We start from the raw sequence: 25344 nt of genomic DNA, 5'->3' as shown, positions 1-25344 counted from the left end.
TCTTGTGTCTTAATCGGTGGGGGGGCGGCTCTGCTCTTCTCTCTGACTGTAGTTTGTGAGGAAATACGGAACGTTAGGGGCTCCTCATGATGCTCACCACCCAAATGTCAAATTAGATCAGTAGGGATTTCAAACCGGAAAAACACACATTGCATAACCAACACCCCACGTCCTCTCTCACGAGGACAGGATCACATCGCTTTCACTGCTTCTGCCAAGTTGTAGTCTACCTAATTATCCAAAGAGAATTGAGAGGAAAGTCTGTATCCGTGAGGCTGACTCAGCCATCAGACTCTCATGACTAGGCCTCCCATGATTGCTATGTTGGGTAAAGGCAGTGTAAAAGACACAGGTCACCGCCACCATGTCCGAGCAATTGCGGATTACGGCTTTCAGTATTTAAACATGTATTTGTCATGTAAAGCCACCCTCTGACAAAAGAGAAATTATAAAAGACTTAAGTATACAAACAAAGCAAGTTTGAGCAAATGTGTTTCCTTCTGAGGTGTCCTTAAGCAAGTGTCCGTGTCAGGTGTGCTGTTCTGTAGCTGAATCTGACCTCTGAACTTCCTGAATCACGCAAGACAGTATGAAGTAGTAGTTAAAAATTAAAAGCAAGAGTGTTGTGGTTTTTTTCCTAACTTTGATGAATTTGCGGTCTTTTGGGTGATAAGTGTGCTTATCGTCCAATTGAGTGTGTATTCTTCTAGCAAGTTAATTTTTTTTACTTTCTTTTTGTTTACAGAAATGTGTTCTTGGGGCTTTGTGAACTTTTGATTTCCCCTCCAAGTTGTATTAATCAGTATTGGCAGTCTCTCCATTATCAAATCACCCTGGCTGGTTTGTGCCGAGTGAATTGTAATATTGGATTAGAGCCTCGGGGGGGGGGAAAAACAACCCTTTTGCTGGGAAATTAGTGTTATCGTGAACCACTCGCTTTCCCTTCCCCATATGAGGAATACGGCCACAACAGGTACACTGATAACAAGAACAAAGCAAGTCATTTTGGGAGATTAATTTTAATAGTTGAGTGCATTGCTGCAGGGCTTATTTTTTTGAACCAATAGCAGTTTCGGCAACCTTGACGCTTTGATTTGCTGCAAGTTCCCCCCCCCCCCCCCCCCCCCCCCCCCCCCCCTGTTTATCTTTGCTGTCATCTGTTGCTGCTGTTATTTCTTTCACCTTTTATGTTCTTGTCAACTTTCATGTTTTACCTCTGTGCTCTCCTGTCTCTCTCATGATCCATGCATTTCTTTCTCTTCCCTATTTCTGTTTTCCCTGTGTGATGTTGTCCAGCCCCCTGGTGTGCAGTGACCCCTACCCACCCATCCTCTCCCTGCTTGGGTGGGTTGTTGCCTCAGCTGTTGAAGTGTCACCCTCTCTGCCCCTCCTTGACCGTGGTGAGTGTGGCCATCTCTGCACCGTCATCACCTGCAACTTAAAAGTTTAGGACAATTGCTGGTTACATCTTTTATTGCCATTCATAGTGGTACTGTGTAACTAAAGACTTGCTCTGAGAGTTACACAGTGACACAGGAAGGAAGTTGACTCACCACATAACTACAACAGCGCATGGTTTTGCCAGAACAGTAGCGTTGTCCCTGTCCTCACCATGACAGTTAGCTGCAGACATATGAATAACTGGTTTCAAAGTTTCCCTCCTGCGTTTTAGTCATGGAGAGTTACTAAATCAGTTTCACAGATATACATAGCCAGTTATGCATATGTCTTAGGACATGTAAAGAAGACACAGAAAATATTGAGATGCACTAGAACTGTAAATGATGCCGTATTTACTTTTTTAAGGGTTTTATGTCATTTACTTTCTGTTTTTGACTCCAGAATTGACTCTATGTAGAAATCTGTGTCAATGCTGCTAAAGGATTTGCTGTGGTGTCACTATGACCTATCACTGTGTCCAAAGTTGTATGGAGTTAACTGCCAATTTACCTTTTTATGGGGAAACCACAGGGGCAAACTAATGCTGGTGCAAGTACACAAATTGGAGAAAAAAATATTTGTATATTTTGATATTTGTTGATATAATCTTTGGCTAGTACTGGTTATAGGCCACCTGTAAAATTGGTTGTTAGTTGGTCTAATGCATACTTTCTTCAAAGTAAGAGCAGGTGCTCTGCGGAGTGTTTCTCGTCAACAAACAAAAGTAATGTTTTCAGTGTTTCCCCTAGGTTGACTGATTTAGCCTGGCCACTGTTGCGGCCATTGGCCAATGCTGCACATTGGCATGAATTTGAGCCATCACGCAGCATTTATTTAAAAAGAAAGTATGTACTTTTTAAAGCTGGTTTTGTCGTTTCTACATTACCAATATTTCCTTACAAGGAATGCAGCATTTTAAAGGCAAAAAATGTGACATATTACTGTTTGAAAAGAGTTTGCATACTTTTAACTAAGCTCACCAGTTTAACAGATTTATAGTGAACCCACAGACTTCTTCTCTGTATGCATCCATTATTATAAGCCCTCAAAATTTTGTTTTTTCTATGTACAGTTTTTTTTTCTTCCCCCATACCCATCAGAATCCCTTTAATGCCATTGTAGGTCAGACTGTGTGTAATGTGATTGATACTGTGCGGTCTCTTTTCTTTGGCTTTGTGACCCAGACATTCAGTGCAGCCACATCAGTCATGGCTCATTGTTGCCTGAATGAATCCAGTCAATGGTGTCAGATTAGCAGAGGCGTAAAGCTAGCTCCGGGGTGGTGTAAGGGAAGGCCGGACGCTGGCTTACTATAAAATATTAATACCCTAACTTAGGAATTGTAATGCAGTTAAAAGCGGTCAGAAGGCTGGTCTAATTGTTTAAGAAATTCATCAATTGTCTTGCCATCTGTGGTTGTGAAAGATTCTTTGATTGCTTTATTGTAACTCTCTGATGAGGCTGAGCTTATATTTATATTTGTTTTCCCAGATTCAACCATTCTCCAGTGCTGTTCTTTTTTTGCTTATTGTGATTTGAAATTGTAAAATGTGCTGTCCACCAGACTATTCTTCAGAGTGATGAACCTTTGCATTGATCACAAATAGGAGGAAGTTTGTTCACAGATAAAAATGCAATATCTAAAATTAGTTGTCATTTGATGAAAACGGGACTGTAAGTACAAAGGGGTACTTTGTGCTTCCAGTGCTTTTGTACTGGATGTTAAAAAGGAGAAATAAAATGACTGACTTTTTAACACTGCATCTGACTTGATAATTCACTACACAACATTAGTCAAGTCTATCTCTAGTTATTTATTTATTTATAAATACATTTATTTATTGTTAGTGGTTGTTATGTCACAGTATAATTTGCGGTACCATCGTCTGTAACAATTATCAATTAAGTCATTGAGAGTAATGCCAAAAATTCGTTATCATTTGAAAGGTTATTGTGTAGTGCATTTTTTCATTTTAGTTACTCATCATTTGAGTGCAAGTATTAATCTGGGTTTGATTCATGTTCCTATTCTTTTTTTCTTATCTGTTTCTCATCAGGTCAGCCTTCAGGGTCTGGAGAATTTCCTCTGTCTCTTCCACTATGTGCAGCATCACCCCAACAACAGCAAAGATGCGCTGAAGTTCTGGTAGGTCTCTTTATTATTAGAACATCCTCAACTATACTGTGATGGAGGTGTTGTCTCACTAAGAGTGGGTAACACCTCGCTACATTATGGCATCCTGCAGCCTCAAAAACTGCATGGTGTTAAATCAACACCTCAATGACAAAATTGGACTTCCTCTGTGTTAGTCAAACAATACCCGCAGAAATGCATGCAGCTCCATTTGTACACACATTATGCAGAAATAAAGTTTGGTGTATCAAAAGTCTTGACTATTAAATATCGCACATTAAGGAAATTTAAATGGTTAAATATGAAGTATTGCACTGTTATGAAATTGCACAGAATTCCAGTGTCTTTTTAGGTATTATAAACAGTATTGCACAGTAGGTGATGATCACTACCGTTGGCTCTCTTGGTAGAAAAAAAGGCCGGCATCTTACAGCCATGTACTCGCTGTCAGGGGAGCAGTGTTTATCTATGATTGTCCCATTATTACACCAGTTATCATGTACGTACATACAGAGCCTTCCTCCCCTACTCCTACCAGTGAAACTACTGCAAAAGCACTACAGAAGTACAAATTTATTTTATCATTTGTATTGCGGGAAATATCCCATTTTAGGTTTTAGTACTCAATGTATTGATTCTAGTGGAGCCTGTGATTCTGGGTGTTTGTCAGATTAGGGTCTGCTGACAATCACCAGAGAGGTAAAATGTAGGGTCATTGTCCTGATGGGAAGGATAGGATAAGAGTTTAACATCAAAGAAACATTGTCCTAAGGCTAAGGGCTAGTGTCTAGGTACATTAACATGGCCTTTGGCCTTAGGAAGGCCTCAGCAACTGTTGTCCTTTTGTTTACTTGATGATACTGGATATAAGGCAAGGTACTCAGAAGGAACTTGAAAGAACATCAGACCATATCTTCTCTCCATGCTGCATGAATTAAAGAAACCTGATTTATTACACCATTGACTGTCATTTTTAGGAAAACTAGAAGAAATAATCTGACAGTGTGTCTCCCACCGATATAGTAGAGGTTGCAAACGTTATATAATCATGGTGCATTAGCTTTTTGAAGGACCTTGCTGCATAGGTTTACATATTAATGAGGAAAATTGTAGAGATTTGGCACCTCAAGTCCCACTTGTTTGTATTCTGGTTAGTGTTGATAAGTGACGCACAAACACTACCTAGAATTTAGCAAGTGCATTAGCATTCATGAGCTATGTGTTCCCTCAGCTGAAGAGTGATTAGTTTGAATGAGGATTTGGTTAAAATGGCTGAAATATAATGCCCTTGTTTAAAGACCAGCTTAAGGCAGTTTAATGTTTCACTGTGTTAGATCAACCATTAAATGTTCCATGTTATAATTTTTTCTGCAATAATTAAGTACTTAGCTAGCAGATGCTGTTTAAATGGATCAGTGGGTTTGTCACAGAATCCTCAAGTCAAATGTATGATAGTATAATTGTAGTTTCCTTAAAATTGTCAGTTTGTAAGTTAGTTAATGTGTTGGTACCCTGAAGATGAGATGGTTTTAAGCATGTGGGAGGAACATGACCACAGGTCAGCTTCACTCTTTCTATTCATGATGTATTCAATTGTCATTGTCGTTCCCATTACTGAGTGACCGATTTTAAATTGATTGGACAAAACAAACTAAAGGAGTAATAAACAATGCACAGTGAATAAAAGAACTCCAAGTATACATCTTGTGCACGCACACTCTTAATTTCTCTTTGTTTGCAGTAGAACCAGATATATTGATGTAAATAAACTAAGGCTGCACAGTTATGGCCAAAATGATAATCACGATTATTTTGATCAAAATTTTGATCAAGATTATTCTCACGATTGTTTGCTGATTTTAACCAAAACAAATTTTATCGTCACATAGGCCATTTATAATTACTAGAGGGAGTGTGATGGACGCCTATTCACAGAGAGACGGCTGATCATTATGAACGCGTCCAGCACGGGTCGAACGTGTTTTTCAGTCACTGTTGTTGTCTGAAAAACAACACAGACGGGACAAAATGTTGCGTTTACTGGTAAACTGGTAAACCTTGAGACCGACGTAAAACCGACTGCTATGTGTTGAGTTTTCCTGCCGTTACTCTGTCCTCTGTGACTGTCTACATCTAAACTAAGCTGCACGGGGTGCAGGGAACAACTCTGACTGACACATGATCAGACAGCGGTTGACGGAGTGGTAGATGGGCTATGCAAAAAACCCGGAGCGTTCTATTAAATGACGCTTTAAAAAAAATAATTGCTCGATCACGCAAATTTGTGATCGCGATTAAAATTCGATTAATTGTGCAGCCCTAAAATAAACCATGTTTGCCTCGACGACATCATTATAGCCCTTGACACTACAAACAGTGCGTTGTACACACCAGAAACCTTAGTTTAAGACGCTGTACTTGTATATAAGCTGGAGTCATACTAATATCTGAATATTTTCCACTTCAAGTGTCTTTCTTTTAATCTCTTTAGAAAACTTTTTGCTATGACCAAATTAAAACTGTATTTCTTAACGTTTACTTACATGAACAGGGGCAGAACTGAATAAAGCCTCCATCGTGTAGATCACTCATTGCAATGACTGGCCGGATGCAAAATCTGAAAGCTGAAGAAAAGGATTGTATTTTGCAGCAGAACGATATTATGGAAACCATTCTCAGTTTAATAAGTCTCTAATCATTGTCTTGTGGGAATGATAGAATGACTGAGAGGATGGTGTTTTAATGTTTGTGTGGTATTTTTCTTTATTGGAATCATCACTATTGAATTTTCCTAAATTTCTTGGCAATACAGATTTAACTGTCAATATGTCAGCTGTTTAACCTTTTTAAAAGTGACCTGTGGCCTAAATAGCTCCATTCAGTGGATAGACATTTTTCACCCAGACTAAAGATGAATTATCATGCTGATATTGAATTTACAGTGTGTCACTAAATGCTTTGTAGTGACACACTGAAACTGCGTAGTTGTTTCAGAGGACAATTCAGTAAAAGTTATGGCAGGTCAATGTGATTCAACTTTTAAATATCCAGATACTAATAAGATTATGTTGGCAATCTCATCAAAAGTATGCAACATTACATTAATAATAATCAAATTTGTGATTGTTATGTATTACATGAGACCAAATTTTCCACAAATGTAAAACATAAAAACATAATTAATTTTTATTGGAATTTGGTTGGAACCATATATTTAGACTACACTTTTTTAGATGGTTTTTAGCACAATGTCTGCCGGTCTCAAAGTTAATAGCACACTGCAGGAAAGTTGTAAAGCCAAAGTTGTATTCTGTACTCAAGTGTTGTGTTGTCTGAGCTGTAGGTGCTTCTGGTGTCATAGAAGTATAATTAGGAAATGTGCAGAAAAATTATCACTTTAAAATAGTGAAAACCTCAATCAGGCCTCAAATACCCTTACTCAATAACTATAAATACAGCTGCAACAATACAGTTAACGTCAAATGTAATAAAAACATGGTTTGTGCATAATGTTGTACACATCTTTATGGAATAACTGCTGACAGATTAAACACGTTTTGGAAACTTTTAATCTTGATAAGAGACGAGAATAGAATTAGAAATAATAGAATAGAGTTCACTGTGTGTTTCATCTATAATATTATATAGAGTACTTTGTGCTTCATCAAGCCGAACCAAAGTCTTCTTTTTGGCATTTTTGCTAGTTAATTTTAAAAAGATCCCAAAACAGTTGTTGTAGTGCAGAATACAAAGGCTGTTACTGTGAATGATGGTCAATTACCGAGGTCTTCTACAGGGCACCGGGGGCTTGTCAGTATTCCCAAGGCCAGTCCCCTTGCCATGTGACATCACATGCTTTCATGTGATACGCTGATCTGCTGCGAATCTGGAAAGCTTCCATTTGAAATTCCAATTTAATGGAATTTGTGCTCCAGAACAGAAAATGAAGTCAGCAGCTGTGTGAGGAGGCATGCAGATACAGCCAGCAGAGCTACAGTCATGCTTGGAGAAAACGCAAGATGACTGGAAGTAAACCGTTTGGCCCAGTTACATTTGGTAAGATGAGAAGGAATATGTATGTATATTACTGAGGCTAGTGTCAAATATTTGTTTTTAAAAGTAAATACTTGTTGTAGATTAAATGTTAACCTAGCTCTTTGTTTTATATTGTAGTTTTGGTTTGTGTGGGTCAGAGCAGTACCAAAGCGGCAGAAATGAGAACTTGTTAAAGTGAACACTAAGGTTAATTGGGTGTGCTCTGTAAAAGGGGTGTGTATCTTTAACGGTGAATAGAGAGATATGTGAGGTGTGTGTTTTATGTTGAGTCCTACTGCTTATTGTCAGTTACATTTGGTGGAACACGTGGTTGTGGCAGACTAGCATACTAGCTTGGGGGCATTCTATGAAGGAACAATAGTTGGTTATGTTTATTGAGATGGACGTTGTTCGAATAACCTGATTGTCTAGATGTCAAAGTGTTGTTACCTTAGGCTTTTTGAGGGTGTTGTTTTGGCTTTGGATTTTTTTCTTGTATCTTACATTGAATTTAACAGAATGACTAATGTGATTAAACCTAATTAATACAACACAGTTAAATAAAACCCTTAACAAACTTGTGCGTAATCATCATTAAACTGTTTTTGTAAACTGTTTGTTTATCCCTCTATGCTGGTGACAACCGTGGCCGGAGGCATCAAGATTTGGGTCTGTCCGTACCATTCTTGTGAACGCAATATCTCTGTATCGTTTGGGGGGTTTTCTGATACAGAATGGCTTGTTTATTGCTAAGGCCACATCATAAGATTTAAATATGTGACTTAGAATGTAATAACTATAACTTATTTGACCAGTCAATTGCTGTTAAACTACAAAAACAAGAACCACTATATAGCAGAAGGGGACTTTACAAAACCTTGAGTTTCTTGAAGTGCACCTGATGCACCTGATGTTGTTTCTCCAACATCTCCAACCCCGGCAGGGGCCATCATGTCTTGAAAAGTACTAGCTAAGCTACGCTGTGTCTTTAGCTGCAAACTGTTGCACGTCCCAATGTTGGAATCTTTTTCAGGGAAATAGGCGCTGTTTAGCTTTAAGCAGTGTAACCATGTTTAAACCAGTTGCTAGCTCACGTTACCTGCAGCTAAGTAAAATGTTAACTGTTGTCACATACAGCAAAGCTCCTGTTACTGGTAATGTCCATCACAGAGCACCAGCACTCTGCAACGCCTTGAGAGAATTTCTTCAAATTTGGCACAAATGTCCACTTGGACTCCAAGATAAACACTGTGACTTCACAAAACACATTTTAGGCATAACTCAAGAATTTATATGCTAATTATGACATAACGTAACACAAATGTCTAATAGGATAAAGTGATGAATGGATGATATTTTACACCCAAATGGTCAAAGGTCAAATTCACTGTGACATCATAATGTTCCGAAAAAATACTTTCCAGGTCATTATTCAACTCCATAACTCAGGAACAGAAAGGGGGATTGAGGCCATATTTTACATTTTGGTCTGATACTGAATTGATGACACTAATCTTGGGTGCCCACCTTGAATCTGTGCTGATTCTATAGATTCTTTGCTGCCAGGTTGAGGATGAAGCACCCACGTTTTGCCAAAGAACACACTTAATATCTTTTTTTTTTAATCTTTTTTTTATTAAATTCTTTAAAGTCTTCACTACATCTGTTATGTCTCTGGACCTACGGACATGGATGCCCTGTGAACTGGAACTTGACTTGTTGGCGGAGGCCAACAAGTCAAGTTCCAGTTCCATACAACCGCAAGGCAGTCATTCTGTTTTTTTCTTTGTTTTTTCATATATATTTGACAATTACCCTGTCATCTCAACATACTATGGCAAAATATACAATTTTTGGAAACCAAGTGAGTGAGCATTGATTTAACTGAACAGACGAAACAAGTGATGTAGTATATCTGACTGTTACTTCCATTTTGTTTTTTTTTTTAAGTTTTATTTAATACTCTGAGGTAAACTCTAAACTCAAAGACTGTTTTTCTTTAAAATGACTTCCATAACCTCAGTTTGCTACCTTACATAAATCTGTTTGGGGTTACTTTCACTGCCAAATAATGTCTCTATTAAGAGTTAAAGCAGTAGAAACAAAGTATAGGACTTGATATTTATAAGTACATGGTTTGTCCATTAAAGTCTATGAAGATAATTTCACAACTTTACATTTTTATTTACAGTATTAAATTAAAAAATCATTGGTTTCTCTTATGAAGGACAACCTCATTATCCCACATAGTAGTTTGAAGTGTGTACACAAATTTGATTGTGCAGCACAGCCTTAATATGTTTTATCTCCTCTCTTGTAGCTCAGACATGAGTGGGGCCAGTAACACGCTGGCAAGAGAGTTCCTAACTGATGTACATCAACTATGCAGCGCGGTGGCCCAGAGAGCGGAGGCACGGGAGGAAGATGAAGAGGAGAGTCACATGGTGGCACTGGGAGAGTACCTGGTCCGGGGACGGGGCTTCCTGTTGCTCAGCACCCTGGACTCCATCATTGACCAGGTGAGGATGTTCAAGGCCACAAATTAATGATCGTAAAAAGAAAATCTCCATATTGATCATTCAAGATCAGCATTCTTCCTCTTGAGGCCACTTTATACAGTATGTGCATTTAAACTGTAGTTTCAGCAATGGGGGTTGCAGCCATTGCAAATTTATGTAAATGCTACTACTGTAGTTTAGCTCAGTAATCTTTAGGCCACTGCTTTAAGTTTTAAATTCTGCCTCATATTGTTAATTAATCTATTCAACTTTTTTTCAAGCAGCTGTTTAATACTGCAATCTCTTTTCCTCAATAGGAAATTGCATATTGTGTTAAAAAATAAACATTGTTTAAAAAAGGAAATTGGAGATAGAGTTTGCAATAGAGATATAGTATAAAGAAACCAAGATTACCGGTATGCAAACATAACATCAGACAGACATTAGATGGTAAGATTAAAATGACCTCACTGTGATAAAACCTGTCAATAAAATCAGAGGATACTGTGTAGTTTATATTTTAAATTTTCACTGGCGTTTAAACGTGTGGTTGTTCTTCACATTAGGAGATGCTTTTATTTCCATGACTATAACCTAACTCAGACATGAGAAACTGTAAACTTTCTCTCTACATTTGTTGTTTCTATAACAGATTGCAGGGCGGCCATATCTGTAGAGGAAATGAGCTCTGCAGTGCCTCTGTGTTGTTTGATTTTCTAATTGATTGCAGAAAGCTGGTCTCTTTGTTCTGCTGCTGTTGCATGCAGGCTGTTGATGCTTATATGCATATCCAGAACAGTTGACAGCGCTATCATAACTCTCACCATAGAGAATGATTTCTATCATACAATACACAAAATACACCCATATTACTGTAGTTTTAAAATTGATTGTACAGATATGGGTTCAACTTTGTTTGGCACAATATTGGGAATAATACAGTTCCATATAGGGCAAAGGTAGCCACTCTGTTAGTTAACTCCTATGTACAGCAGTGAGTTGTGAGCACTTTATTTAGGCGTTCATGTTAAATTGTAGGAGTGGCCTCAGAGAAGCAGGTATTGCTTGCTCTAACTGGCTCGGCCCAGTGTCTCCTCTGCTTACACGTTAATGTATTGTCGTGAAGACTTCACCAGCGGAGCCCAGGCCCCACTGGACTTACGTGGGGTTTTTACATGACACATCAAACGCTGCAGATAAAAGGTCAAAAACCATGACAAAGTTATGACATCTGTGCACTGCGTTTTGATGTTTTTCTCCATTGGATTCCTGCGTCAGACATTGTGCCGCTGCTGAGTCGGACGTCAACTTGCATAAAACCTAATGGTTTATTGAGTATTTAAGTGCTTTGATGCTGATCATGTGAAATTCAGTAAACAAGGATGCTATATATTCACAAATGTCAATGCTATAGTTTGTCTTGTCGAGGCAGGACGGCATTTAGGAAGGTAGCCATCAGCTATGGTTGCCTTTTGACATAATGTAAATAGTGATTTGTCCTGGGAAAGGGTCTCTCGGCTCCAGAGCGCAAGATACGATCACTAAGTTCAGTTATTTTCAGGCCAGTTATTTAAAAAATAAAAAGTTTATAATCCTCTGTCATGAAGTAACAAATGCATCATTGTATGAAATATTCAATTATATTGTAATGTGATGAATGTGACCCTGTTTGTCAGCACCCCTGTGGCCTCATCTGTCAGCTGATTTCATACACATTCTTTTTATTTTCTCTTTTAATGGGAGCTTTCAGTACAGAAATATAATGCATTCATGTGCTAGTGTGTTATCACAGTGTGTTATGTGCTTTTAAATACTCCCACCCTGTGCCACTTAGTCTCGGTTTCTGTGTTTTGTTCTGACACTGTTCAAACCAAATGGTCCAAATCTGTTTTTTTTGTTAATGTCACAGATGTATATACTCATATATATTTTTCAACTGAAGTGTTAAATGTCAGGCAACTGTCATCTCCTGGCACATCATCAACTGAATAATTCAAATGGCAAATGCTAAGCTACAACCACCAGATCAAAAGCGGTATAATTTACAGTCCAAGGTGGTTAGATTTGAAGCTGCCAAACTAGGTATGAGGTCATTTGTGTTACAGTGAGCACTTACAAGTTTATTTTTATACTGTAAAATGGACTACTCAGTATGTAGTAAAATAAATCCAAGTGACCCGGATCAATTGTTTGTATTTTTATGTTGAAAAATTGCTACTGGAGCATCTTGACATGAATAAATGGTAACAGTGCAAGTCACATAACCTCAATGTCACAGGTTTAATTCCAGCTGGTGATCTTTGTTGCGTGTCATACCTCTCTCTCCCCTCGTTTCCTTACTGTCTCTTCTTGGCTTTCTGAAAATAATAAATCATAAAGACAATTGGCCCTATCTTGCACCAGGCGCAGCGCGGTGCAAATCCCAACATAAAACATGACCCAAAACCCGGCGAAAAGCCTGATGCAAGTGTCTTCACTATTTTAAGACCGTCCAGCGCCCTTGTTGTTAAAATAGCAAATGAACCTGCGCCCATCTTTGCGCCCATGGGCGTGCTGGTCTTACAGGGAGGTGTGTTAAGGGGAATTCTTGGCATATTGCTATCAAGTGATTGCACCATTGACTAATAAAAACCTGGTCTCAATTCAATAGCACAGCATTTCATTGTATTTTAACAGTGCTTTAGTGAAATGCGCCTAGCCTTATACACTGCATGTGCACACAATGCTTGTTACATACACACTATGCTTGTTACACACTCACAGGGAAGTGCAGCAGCACACAAACGATTACAATAACAATATTATGGTGCAAATCCACCATCATATTAGAAATGCGCCAAGGTCCAAACGCGCCTGGCTTTAAAGGGAATGGCAGATGACTCTCTGATTGGTTTATTTCATGTTACGCCCAAAACACACCTATGAATTAATGAAGACACCAAGTACAACCTTATTTAACCATGTGCCCCACCGTCAAACTAGCAAAAGCGGATTTTGACACTCAATAAACGCACCTGCGTCATGCCCTTCACGCCGTGCGGTTAGATCATTAAATTAGGGCCCCAGAAGTCAATATATCACTATACATGCATCAGATACAATATCGGTTCAATATCACATTCACAAAGCCATAATAAGGTATCAAAAAAAAAAAAGCCTACTTTATTAGTAAATCAATGTCTGTCATTTCTGGCAGCCGTTGGCCATGCATAAACAACCCCAAAGTGACAGACCCATTACCATCAATAAACTGCAAAACATGTAATGCTGTGAAATGCAGTGTGTATTATACAGTTACAAGAAAATATTGTATTGCTGTAATACGGTTTTGACAGTCTTGTAAAATCAGCAAGCTGATCATTTTTAATTCACACAGAAAGGAGTTTGTTGATGATTTTTTTAATTAACACATGAAGTTGTTTGTTCTCTCTCTGCTGTGAGGTATGCCCTGAATAGACATGAGATCCCCAAGGTCTTGGAAGTAAGGCTGTCATGTAGATGCTACATTGCTTCCTGACACATTTCACTGAAGACTAACTAACTGGCTTACTAAATGTACACAAATAAAGAAACTCCTTGGATAAAAATGTTTTAGAAAAGAATTCAAATACAAAGCAAATTCAGAGTAGATATATAGTCTCTCTTTTGAAAGTAGTGAAATGCAAAGGGACATTTGTACTGAGTATTGACGAGAGTTCATGGTGATGGGAGTGTCTGCTTGTGACTTCAGTGTGACCAAAGGAAGAGGGGCAGGAGGAACCTTTTAGGTAACCTCAGTGTGTTTTGTTACACTCTCAGGAACTGACCTGCCGGGAGGAGCTGCTCACTTTGCTGCTGTCTCTGCTACCGCTGGTCTGGAAGATCCCTGTGCAGGAGGAAAAAGCCCCAGGTCAGTACCCACAAATACTTACTCTATTGCCTGTTCATGTTAATATCAATGTTAGCAGCACAGCTGTAATGGCATGTGACTGTGATTTGCAAACTCTACAATAAAATAATTTCTACAGATGGACTGAAAGGCGCTACAGATTGCATTTCATGGGCTAGAAATGTTCTTCAGCTTTGTTTATTTATATATTATATTTAAGATCTTTTACATCAATCTTTACCAATTATTAAGGCTAAGCCATTTTTCAGCATTAGCTTTGGTTTATGTGAAGGCAGTGGAATGTGTGCACATTGCTTTTGACTGTAAATGGTGGCACATTGTATTATGAATGTAGTAATTTATCTGCTTAACAGTGTACTGCGCTCATTTTAAAATTGATAAATCTGATGTTAGTCATTGTAGTCTGTGTGTCCTTAGTGTTAGTCTGGCTTACAGAATTTAGATTTTGGGACAAAGCCTGATATCCATCTCCAGCTATCTCTTTTGCAGTAGTACCTTCGCTACATCCAGGGTTTAGAGCCACCCAGGGCGGTTCTGATTGGTTAAAAGAAATGCAAATGATCTAGAGTGTTGTTGTTGTTTTTTTCCACTATCCCAAAATAGATGAGCGATGTAGCCAGATAATACTCCAGCACTGACATAGTGTTGGAGTATGGTCTGGCAATGTGAGACTAACTTAATGTTGAATCTTAGTGTCACAACAGGAGAAGAGTAGTGGTTGCAGAGGCCTGTGACCTCTGGATGACACCGGCATTTAGTACAGGACTGCTGATCCTATTTAACATGGAGCCTAGACATTTTTACTTTAATTAATTCTTACTCACTGAGTGTGTTTAAATAAACACAGTATGGCTGCTGACATGCAGCTGAGCTTCATGGTACTTACCTTACAGAAAACAAAACAAAAATTGGAAATCTTTAGAATTGTTTTTTTGGGAAATTAAGAATTTTAAATGGCAGGTGTTTGACAGGTTTTGCTTTTAAGCCTCAATACCTAAAAGGTGACATAAGCAGAACTTAATCCAAAATGACATCAGTGTACAAGTTAGGTGGGACTCAGGTGTAGCAGTATAAGTCTAGAAGTACATTGATGTGTAGGCTTTTATGTATGCTCAACATGAAACTGACAGATTTCTTTATGTTGCTAGATTTCACCCTGTCGTCCCTACTGGAGGTATTCCTTAGCCGGGAGGTGAAGGCCGCCCCTCTCAGAGCAGGACAGAAGGCTGCGCCAGATGAACAGAACTCTGGAAAGAAGTCCCGTTTTGGCAGTGGCTCGTGGAAGTCACGGAGGTCACGCAGGACAGCGCAGAGATACTCTGTAAAGGATGCTCGGAAGTCTCAGGTTTCTACCTCAGATTCAGAAGCCAACCCTGAAGACAAAACGGTCCCAGGCCCCGGTGGTGCAAGGAGCAGACGGTCACATGGCTCCACCATCCGAGTAAGCTGTCAGCATCATCGTTCAGAGGCCTCACAGTTGAAATCCACCAACACCACTAAAGAAACCATGAGTGCACCATACCCCCACCCTCGAGCCCCTGTGTCCCGGACAGCGGACACTGAAACCCTGACTGACCCAGCTGCAATATCAATTTTCAACCGCATGGAAAACTCGCCCTTTGATCTCTGCCATGTGTTGCTTTCCCTGCTGGAGAAGGTTTGTAAATTTGACATGAGCATCAATCACAACCCTGGCCTGGCAGTCAGCGTTGTACCTACTCTCACTGATATCCTGACTGAGTTTGGAGATTGCTGCAGTTCAGGGGTAGGGGGTGGAGGTGCAACTGGGGCAGAGGAGCTTGCTGGAGGCTGGACGGAAGAGCCCATTGCGCTGGTCCAGCGGATGCTTCTACGCACCATCCTGCACCTGATGTCAGTGGATGTGAGTCTAAGTGAAACCCTCCCAGATAGCCTGAGACGCAGCCTGACAGACCTGCTGAGAGCCACCCTCAAAATTCGGAGCTGCTTGGACAGACAGAATGACCCCTTTGCTCCACGGCATAAGAAGACCCTGCAGGAGGTCCAGGATGACTTTTCATTCTCCTGCTATCGCCACAGGGCGCTACTGCTGCCAGAGCTTCTAGAGGGAGTACTACAAGTGCTGCTGGGTTGCCTACAGGCCTCCACACCCAACCCCTTTTTCTTTAGCCAGGCGCTTGAGCTGATCCATGAGTTTGTCCAGCACCGCGGCCTGGAGCTGTTTGAGGCCACAGTGCTGCGGCTGGAGGGACTTGGCAGGACCAAGGATTCTGAAGTAGGAGGTGAAGCTTCAGAGAGGCTAAGAGGTCTAATTGCAGGGATCTTTAAGATCATCAGTGCTGTCAAGAAGGCAAAGTCAGAGCAGCTGCATCAGTCTGTGTGTGCCAGACGCCGCCACCGTCGCTGTGAATATTCCCACTTCCTGCATCATCACAGAGACCTTTCAGGTTTGCCCGTCTCTGCATTCAAGCAGACTGCCAGACGCAACCCCTTTGAAGAAGATGGGGAAGGGATGGAGAGTGATACAGTGCGTTACCCCGAGCGCTGCTGCTGCCTTGCTGCCTATGCTCACCAATGTTTGCGGCTCTTGCAGCGACTGTGCCCCAGTGGGCCAGCTGTGTTGCAGGTACTGGCTGGGGTCCAGGCCGTTGGAATATGCTGTTGTATGGACCCCCGTTCTGTTGTAGGACCCCTACTGCATGCCTTCCAAGCTCCAGGTCTGCGTAGTTACCAGTCTCACGTTCTCAGTGTTCTGGGCCGACTGATCCTAGACCAGCTTGGTGGGGGGCAACCCTCAGAAAAAGCCAAATTGGCCTCCTGTAACATCTGCACTCTGGACAGCAGCCAGCTTCCAGGCCTGGAAGAGACACTGCAGCACGGGGAGCCTTCCGCCATTTCTACCAGTATGTGCTACCGCTCCCAGGGTATTCTGCCAAGTGGAGGGGGGGCAGAGGACATGCTGTGGAAGTGGGATGCCCTGGAGGCCTATCAGGAGCTAGTGTTTGGTGAGGATGGGCAGCTGAGCCAGCAGATAGCTGGCCATGTGTGCCACCTGACCCTGCGCGGCAATGCTATAGTACAGTGGCAGCTCTACACACACATCTTTAACCCTGTGCTGCAGAGAGGGGTAGAGCTGGCCCACCATGCCCAACAACTGGGGGTTTCCACTGTCTGTACTCAGGTCTGCAGCTATCACACACAGTGCCTACCTGTGGAGGTACTGCTCATTTACCTGCAAACGCTACCTGCCCTTCTCAAATCAAGGTGAGTGACAGCATTTCAGTTTTCTACCAAAGATATGTTTAATTTTTTAGGTAGAAAGATGCGTAGCTGCAAGCTGTTTTCGGGTTAAATCAATGTGCATCAATAATGTGTGTATAGACTAATCTCTCATTACAATAAGGTTTATCCACAGGGTTGGTAAATGTCTTACACAAGAAATGGACGGCTCCTTTTTATAAAACAAATATAAGCAGCCAGCTCAAGGTAGACACCTAATCCTCATGGACATTGTTTGTCATCAGATCTGTCTTCAGGTCATTGGTAATTGATGCTAATCAATAATTTACATTACAGCTCTGTGAACTGAGTGACAGATGGAAGATTATTGACTGTTTATGTAACCCTGTTGCGAGTACAGTTGTCAGCCTGAAGCAGGTGCTTGTGGTCTAGACACATTTAACAAAAGGCTGCCAAAATTGAATTGGTATACATTACTTTACTGTATTAATCAGGTTTTTAGTTTTGTTATATTATCAGTTGAAAATTGAGTTCTCAGCTGTGAGTCAATTCAGAGACGTGTGTGTGTTGTGTGAGAGAGTGAGAGAACCAGAATGGCCTGTCTAGGTTGTTTACCATATGACCCTTAACAGGATTAGTGTGTATGGAAAATGGATGGATGCTTTGAGGCAATCTGTCAGCAGTGGGTGGATTGGTTTCCTTATTAAAATTCAGAGTATGTTGTTCTGCTCTCTGCTGGTTTGACTGGCATTCAAAGTCTTTACAGCTGTGATGTTTGTTCTCAAAAGACACTTTAGAGACAGTTTTAGGTCCTTATGCTTATGTAAGAAGCATCTTTATACAAGGTTTATATTCATATAATTTTACTTTCTGAAGAGTGGTGTTCTACTTAAACTTAACATCATGTTTGTTTCCCTTTTTATGTACCTTTTGTTCAAACACCAAGCTACTGCTGCTCAATGGATATTTACAACTTACATGAGGAAGCTCATTGGTATAATTGGCTGTTCCAGGGATGTACATTTAAATACCTTTTTTTTTTGTTTTTTTTGTTCACGATTTATTTTTTAATAATACAAAAATACTTTATGAATTCCATTGTAGCGTACCAATAAAAGTGTGAGTTAGGCAAGAGCCAATACTTGAGACTTGATTTCAGAATTTCCAGAACAGGTTTTCATCCGTTCTCTTTGACCCTTTGACTAAAATATCTACCACTACAGTGAGGGCAAAAACAGTATTGACTGTTAAATTGAGACAATGTGGCCACATAATGAACTTACTATTGCCATGCGAGTGTAACGTCTCTTAATTCTTTGCCGTTCAAAACAGCTCTAAGAATTCCATATTTAACACACTTAGATTGAGCCTGTTTTATCACAACTTTATTGAAACTTCAGGTCATTGCACACATGTTCAATAAAACAGTGGTTGCTCAAAAGTTACGTACAACTGGTCTTTGTAATAAAAAACAAACCTACTGAAAATGGCAACCAAATTTCAATATTTACTGCACAGCAAGATTAAGAAAACGTTGGCTTGGTGAAAGATGCTTACTGCTGCTTCTGTACAGGGCGAAACCACCCATCCTTATAGAGTTTGGTCAATCAGGTTAGCGTGTACAGCTCCATCTGGTGGGCCAATTACATATTTTATAGTTTTTTTTAATCTGTTTTCCCTCAAACTGTTGAATAAAAATCAGCATAATCAGTGTGCTTTTTAGCCAAACTATATTTGGGCCCAGTAGTGGACCTTATATGTGATATTATCCAATATGCACACTGGTCTAAAGGAATATCTTTTTGCCATATTTTAGATCAAATTATTGTATTTGTCAGCGAGGACAAGGATGGGGGATAATACAGTAAATATTAATTTGCACCCACAGTGTATTCAAATATTTAAACAAGCTGAAAATGTAGTTTCTTAGCCTTCTGAGGTCACAGTGGGAATATTGGTAGTTTGGGATAAGGCTCAGACAATGAGCATTAAATTGTTAAGTGGCTGGTATTCTCACACTTCAGCAGTGTATTTATATGACATGGTATGATGTGGTAATGATGATCTTGCCTGCCTCCTAATCATCTTGCACCACTCCTGTAGCCTTCTACCTGACAGAGCAGCCTATTTTTCAAATAAGAACATTACATATTCATGCTAATGGTTAGTCATCCTGATGGACTTGCATACCCCTAATGAAAAGAGGAAATGTTCTGAAATAGCTGAATTAATCAACTCTGCATACCTTTTGGAGGACAGCTGGAGAAAGGGTTCGGATTGAAGAAAAATATCAGCAAGTTTATTATTTATTAAATTTACCCATTTCGTGCACTGAGCTCAAAGCTTCAAGTGAACGTCTGTTTCAGTTCCTTAACACACCAATGATGAGATTAAAGTGTTTTTTCTTTTCAGTCCGTGTATACTGTAATGTCAGCACATCTCAGGAGAGTGTTTTTTTTCTCTTACCAAATGTTGATTTAACATTCACTCAGAGGTGACACATTATTCTTTTAAGTTAATTTACCCTGCATTGTAATAGTGGCATTTATTATTTAGCACTACCCTTAAAAGGGTCAAATGTTGACTTTGTTTTGATAACTAAATATACTGCATGATTCACATTCAGATACCTTTGACACAGTGGGACTGAAATTTACCTTGTGGCTCAGTAAAATAAATTCACAACACATATTAGATAATAAAGCAAATGCAGTATATAAAGATGGAACTTTACAAATAAAGTGGGTGTGTTTAATGTGCAAAGTTAGCATGCAGTGTCCTTTCCGGTTAATTTATCATGTTAATAGAAGTTGACTTGTATATTTAAAGTTGCTATTGTGCCCTGGGGCAAATTATATCTGCTGACTAGTGCTATAGTTTGTTAGATTAGACAGAGTGGTGCCATTTATTTTAACAGCTGGGAGATCTAGAAGAGTTTAAATGTGTGCAATTCACCCTTTTATTCCCAGTCTAATTACTCATTTTTATATTGAAAGTGTGTAATGTTAATGTCTATTTTCTGCTTTACTTTGCTTAGTTTCTAATACTTTCTGTTGCAGGGTGATAAGAGACCTTTTTGTCAGTTGTAACGGGCTCAATCAGGTGACGGAGCTTGTCTACCTAGACCAGACACGCTCTTTGGCTTTGAAGGTGTTTGAGACTCTAATAATAGGCATTGGAAACCAGCAAGCAGATGGGGCGCTTCAGCAGGTAGAGAGTGTTGAGGCTGAAGAAAGGGAGGCCGTCTTGGGCCTAGCTGAGGAACTGGGTTCCCGAGGGGCTGGAGAGGGCCCACAGAGCCTCAGCAAGTTCTACGAAGGCCTAAAGGATGCATATCCGCATAATAAAAGCAGGAATGGGCAGGGCCGTGGACCAGGGCGCAGCCGAGCAGAGACCCACCTCCATGTTATAAACCTTTTCTTGTGTGTGGCCTTCCTCTGTGTTAGCAAAGAGGCTGATTCTGACCGGGATTCAGTTAATGACTCTGAGGACACTTCAGGTTACGACAGTACAGCCAGTGAACCTTTTGGCGGGCGACTGCCTTACCTATCCCCAGACAGCGTGGCTCTGCCCTCCAAAGAGCAGTTACAACGGGCTGCAGATGTTTGGTCTGTGTGTCGGTGGATCTACTTGGCCAGCCCCTTGTTTCAGAGGCAGTTCTTCAGGCTAGGAGGACTGGATGTCTGCCTGCGCCTTATGGCCATGGTTATTCAGAAACTTTCCTGTAAGACCAAGGATGGGAAAGCAAAGAAGAAGAGGGATGGTAAGGGCAAAGGCAGCCCTGAGGCCACAGCTCCAGCTAACTCACTGGGACTGGAGGAGACAACTTGTGATTCACCCGACGCCCTCAGCATTTGTCCAGCTGAGGGAAAGACCAAAGATCCAGCAAAGAATTTGGAGGAAGAATGGCAACTTCAAAGTATTCGTCTCCTTGAGGCCTTGCTGGCTATTTGTCTGCACAGTGCAAACTCGGCCCTACAGAGGATAGAGCCTGAGCTTTCTTATCAGGTTTGAAGTTTAATATCATAATGATCAGCTGTTCCCTGACCACATCAATACACATAAAAAAAAGCAAATTTAGACGCTGACTTGAATTAAAGTGCTATGTCTCCTCTCGTCTATAGCTGCAGACAGTGGAAGAGACCCTGTTTGAGGTGAGAGACCAGCTCTTTCGCTCAGGGGTGGTGAACTCTGACCTTGCTGTTCCTCTGTTTGACTCTCTCCTGAGAGTGGCTTTGGCAGAGGTTTCATCCTGTCCTGATCCCCCTGAGGAGAAGCCAGACAGGGTGAGTCCTGGCGTGGGAGAAACTGTGAGTGAAGTTACTGCAACTTTTTATATTCTCAAGTTTTTGTTTAGCTACACGAGGCAAGTTCGGGTTATAGCCAATCAGACACTTGATTCCTCTGCAGCTACACGAGCTGATATCGATGTTCGTTAGTAGGATTGGGCATTGAGAACAAGTTCCAACTTAGAATCGTCTCAAAAATTATGATTCCAATTGAATAGTTTCTTTATTGGAATCGTTATTGGAAAATTTGATTTTGAAAACCAATCATTGGTTCCAAATTTAGGATGCATGAGATTGGGGTTTCCGTAGCAGCCACCTTACTTCCAGGCACTTGTGCTGTTGCAGCCATAAGTACGGTAAGCAGCGTTCTAGTGTGGCTTTATTTTACGTTGAAAAAGCCTGATGAAACTGTAAGTCATCATTGAAATGTTCCTCTTATCTGTGAACTAAGCATGTGACCCGTTTCAACTCCACCCCTCAAAGAACCAGAATCAAGAATTAATAAGAACTGGAATCAAAAGGAAGAATTGAAATCAGAATAGTTCAACTCAAAATGATGCCAAACCATATTCATCAGTAAAAAAATGCTCTTGGCAAAATGTTACCGTGCTAATCTGGACAGCCTCTACTCAATAGAATGGAGCTTTGTCTACATTTCTAATCAAAACCATAAATGTTTTTGTTTACACCAGAGGTTGTATTTATAATAAACACAAAAGACTAACAAATGCATTTTTCCTATCATTTTTTTAAATGCTCCCCCCCCCAGTAGAATTAAGCAGATTTATTCAGTGTTCAGTCACCACATACTGCTTCTTTGGCTGACCGCCACGGCAAAATATATAGAGCAGAGGTGTTTATTTAGGCGCAGACTGTACAATGAAAGGAAAGCCATTTTCCAGCCGAGCGTCGTCAAGCATCAGGGCGGCTGTGTATGGCCATTCACACTATGTTGCTAAGCAGCTGTTTATCTGGCTGATATGCAGCAAAACAACAGACGTACATAATGATAGCCGTTGTTTGGACTCATTTTGAAACCCAAGCGGGTCACTGATGGTACTTTTTGTTTTAAAGATTTTTACATGTTAATGGAAGTTCATTTGACACAGGCTTCGTAAAAGTATAAAGAATAAATCCATTGAAATACTGTATACACGTCGCAACATGCGTGTAACGGCTTTCATGTTGCTTTATGTATTTGTTCCAATAACAAAAAAACAATGTCAAAACATAATCGTTTTTCTTCTGGCTGTCCTCACTAAACGGACTACCCGCCTGGTTGTGGGTGCCTCCTATCTCACAGCGTTACATGTGTTTTTCACAAGTCTTAAAATGCCTGTCTGACTAAGCCTGTTCCTACACCAGGGGATTTAGCTTTTATATAATAGATTTACCTATTTCCTAAGAGCTTATTTTTTCTTTGTGAGCTCAGCAGAGTGTGACGTTCACTTAACCATTACAAGCATGTACAGTGAAGCTCCAAGATTAGTCTTCCACCACAAACTTTGTCCACTTAAGGACTATTCTTTGAAATGTTCACTTCACCCACAATTCAATATCAATATCAAAGCTGTCTAGTATTATGCAGAAAGGAATATTGGTGTGTATTACAGTAAGCCTCTTCTTTTGAACTGGTAAACGGTTTAGAGTTTGACTGTTATTTGAGTGCGTGTGTGTAGTTGTGTGTGTTTGCCTACAGGCACATATGACGATTGGCCGTTCAAGGCAAGGAACTGGGCTGTGCGAGGGCACTGCCAGTCAGCTGACATTTGTCTTATGACCAAGATCTTGTACTTTTCCCCCCTCATCACTTGAAAACATTTTGTTGACAAATAATTTGCTGTATCACTGATAGAATGCTTGTCATGCTTGGTATATTTAAGCATAACATTCGTTGGTTTAAAAAAAAAAACGGATTAGGTAAGTTCTATATTTTATCTTATTTCATTAGTTTGACAGTTAACTAAGGGATGATCTTGTTGCATTTGGAGTGAAAGAGATTGAAATTCATGAATTTGTCTTGCCTTCCCCCCTCTTTCTCTCTCTCTCTCTCTCTCTCTCTCTCTCTCTCTACGTCTCACTCTTCTTCTCTCTCTCTGTCTCACTCTTCCTCTCTCTCTCCGTCTCACTCTTCCTCTCTCAGAAGCTCCAAGTGTTGACGGAAAGGGTGGCCCCAGCAGGCGATCTGTCTGAGGAGGTGGACGAGGTGCAGAGCTGTGGCGTCAAGCCCCCGGGGGAGGAGGAGGGCTACGACGCTGACAGCGAAAGCAACCCTGAAGACATGGCCAAGCAGGAAGAGGGTAGGTCCAAACTTACTGCCGCCCCCCCCACACACACACACACACACACACACACACACACACACACACACACACACACACACTCTCTCTCTCTCCCTTTCTTACTCCCATTTACGCCTCCTCAAGACTCCACAGCTACTGTACACATGCCTAATGATAGTAGCTTTGGCTGGTTTGACGCTTCTTGTACTGTTTGCTTTGCTTTCACTGTAAATCTTCCACTGCAGATATTTCACTTTTTTTATTTCCCCGGGCTTATTTTAAGAACGTTAATCACTTTTACTTCATCTTCTGTAACATTTCATTTTGGTTGTTGATAAATGTCAGCAGACTAAACTTGATGGATTGAGAGGTCATGTATTGGTCTCAACCTTTTAACCTCTGACTGCTGATGTTTAGCCTTGGGAAATCTTGCTTCTCCCACTATTGAATGTTTCACTCAATGCACTTGTTGACTTATTTTGCATTATTGCATTTCTTTGCATTAACTGGAGGATTTTATATTGAGCAGCATCATGGGTTTTAAGCAATTTGCAGTGTAAAAAAAACCCAACCACATCCTCTTTTGGTTTTCTGTGGAGGATATTTGGCAATAACAAGTGGCTAGGTAATATTGCGTACATATGACATAGCAACTTGTGTTAGCTCTGCCTCTCCACTCTGGTCTCACCGGTTAAGAACGTGGCCTGATTACACCCTTTTTACTTTTTCATCCCCTCATAATACAATCATTGTTTTACATTTTACAACTGCAGGCAACTACACTCTGTGGCCGCATGAGCTGAATCTTGTGACCTAAAGCCATCAAATGGAGACTTGAACTTCCTGGAAAACTATTGTATCCCGGAAAACAGTCAATCTTAAATGCGTACCTCATGCTAGACCATTTCTGGATTTACCAGTGAACTGTCTGGGCATGTGCTCAGGGGCCCATGAGCATGAAAGGGCCCTCCGGAATGGGAGAAATAAAAATGTATAGATTTTTTTTCATGTCAGGCTCCACTGACATATGGCAAAGCTTAACCCATTTTCTTGATCTTGATTATTATACAATAATGTTTGTTTTTTTTAATACAATTTTCCACCTCACATGGACAGTCACACGAGGCGTAGCTCAGCATCCAGAGATGGGAAGTAACTAAGTACAAATACTTTGTTACTGTACTCAAGTAGATTTTTAAGATATTTTTACTATTTATTTTTTTTGGCGACTTTGTACTTTTACTCCCTACATTTTCAACACGAATATTGGTAGTTTCTACTCCTTACGTTTTTTTCAAAATTGGCTCGTTACTTTAGTTTTGTACAAAAGGTTGCGTGCATGTTGGAGAACAGCGCGGACACGCGCCTCACACCGCGAGCGGGCGTGCATGGCACACGGAGAAAAAAGTGAGGGAAAAGAAAAAGAAACGAAGATCGTGCGTCTTTAACAACTGTAAGTCATATAATTGATGTTGTCAGTTCATTTAAGCCTGTTGTTGTATTGGTCTATGTATTGGTTCTTGCAAATATTTAAAAGTTAGCTTGTTTGTGTTCTTCA

General features: G+C 40.4%; 1 protein-coding gene across 2 annotated transcripts in view; it reads left to right on the top strand.

The window, feature by feature from the left end:
• lyst (lysosomal trafficking regulator) overlaps positions 1–25344 on the top strand; it is a 67942-nt gene that overhangs the window by 10220 nt on the left and 32378 nt on the right. For both annotated transcript variants that reach the window (XM_032542112.1, XM_032542111.1), the window contains exons 3-9: positions 3498–3586; positions 9930–10128; positions 13906–13996; positions 15145–17239; positions 20275–21223; positions 21340–21525; positions 23648–23804. In XM_032542112.1, the coding sequence (XP_032398003.1) occupies positions 3498–3586; positions 9930–10128; positions 13906–13996; positions 15145–17239; positions 20275–21223; positions 21340–21525; positions 23648–23804 (3766 nt within the window). The remainder of the gene's footprint in view (positions 1–3497; positions 3587–9929; positions 10129–13905; positions 13997–15144; positions 17240–20274; positions 21224–21339; positions 21526–23647; positions 23805–25344) is intronic.

The sequence above is a fragment of the Etheostoma spectabile genome, chromosome 17 (genome assembly GCF_008692095.1).
Source record: "Etheostoma spectabile isolate EspeVRDwgs_2016 chromosome 17, UIUC_Espe_1.0, whole genome shotgun sequence".
In the NCBI taxonomy this organism is placed as follows: Eukaryota; Metazoa; Chordata; class Actinopteri; order Perciformes; family Percidae; genus Etheostoma; species Etheostoma spectabile.
Note: the sequence above shows the minus strand (reverse complement) of the source record. Positions and strands in the feature narration are given on the sequence as shown.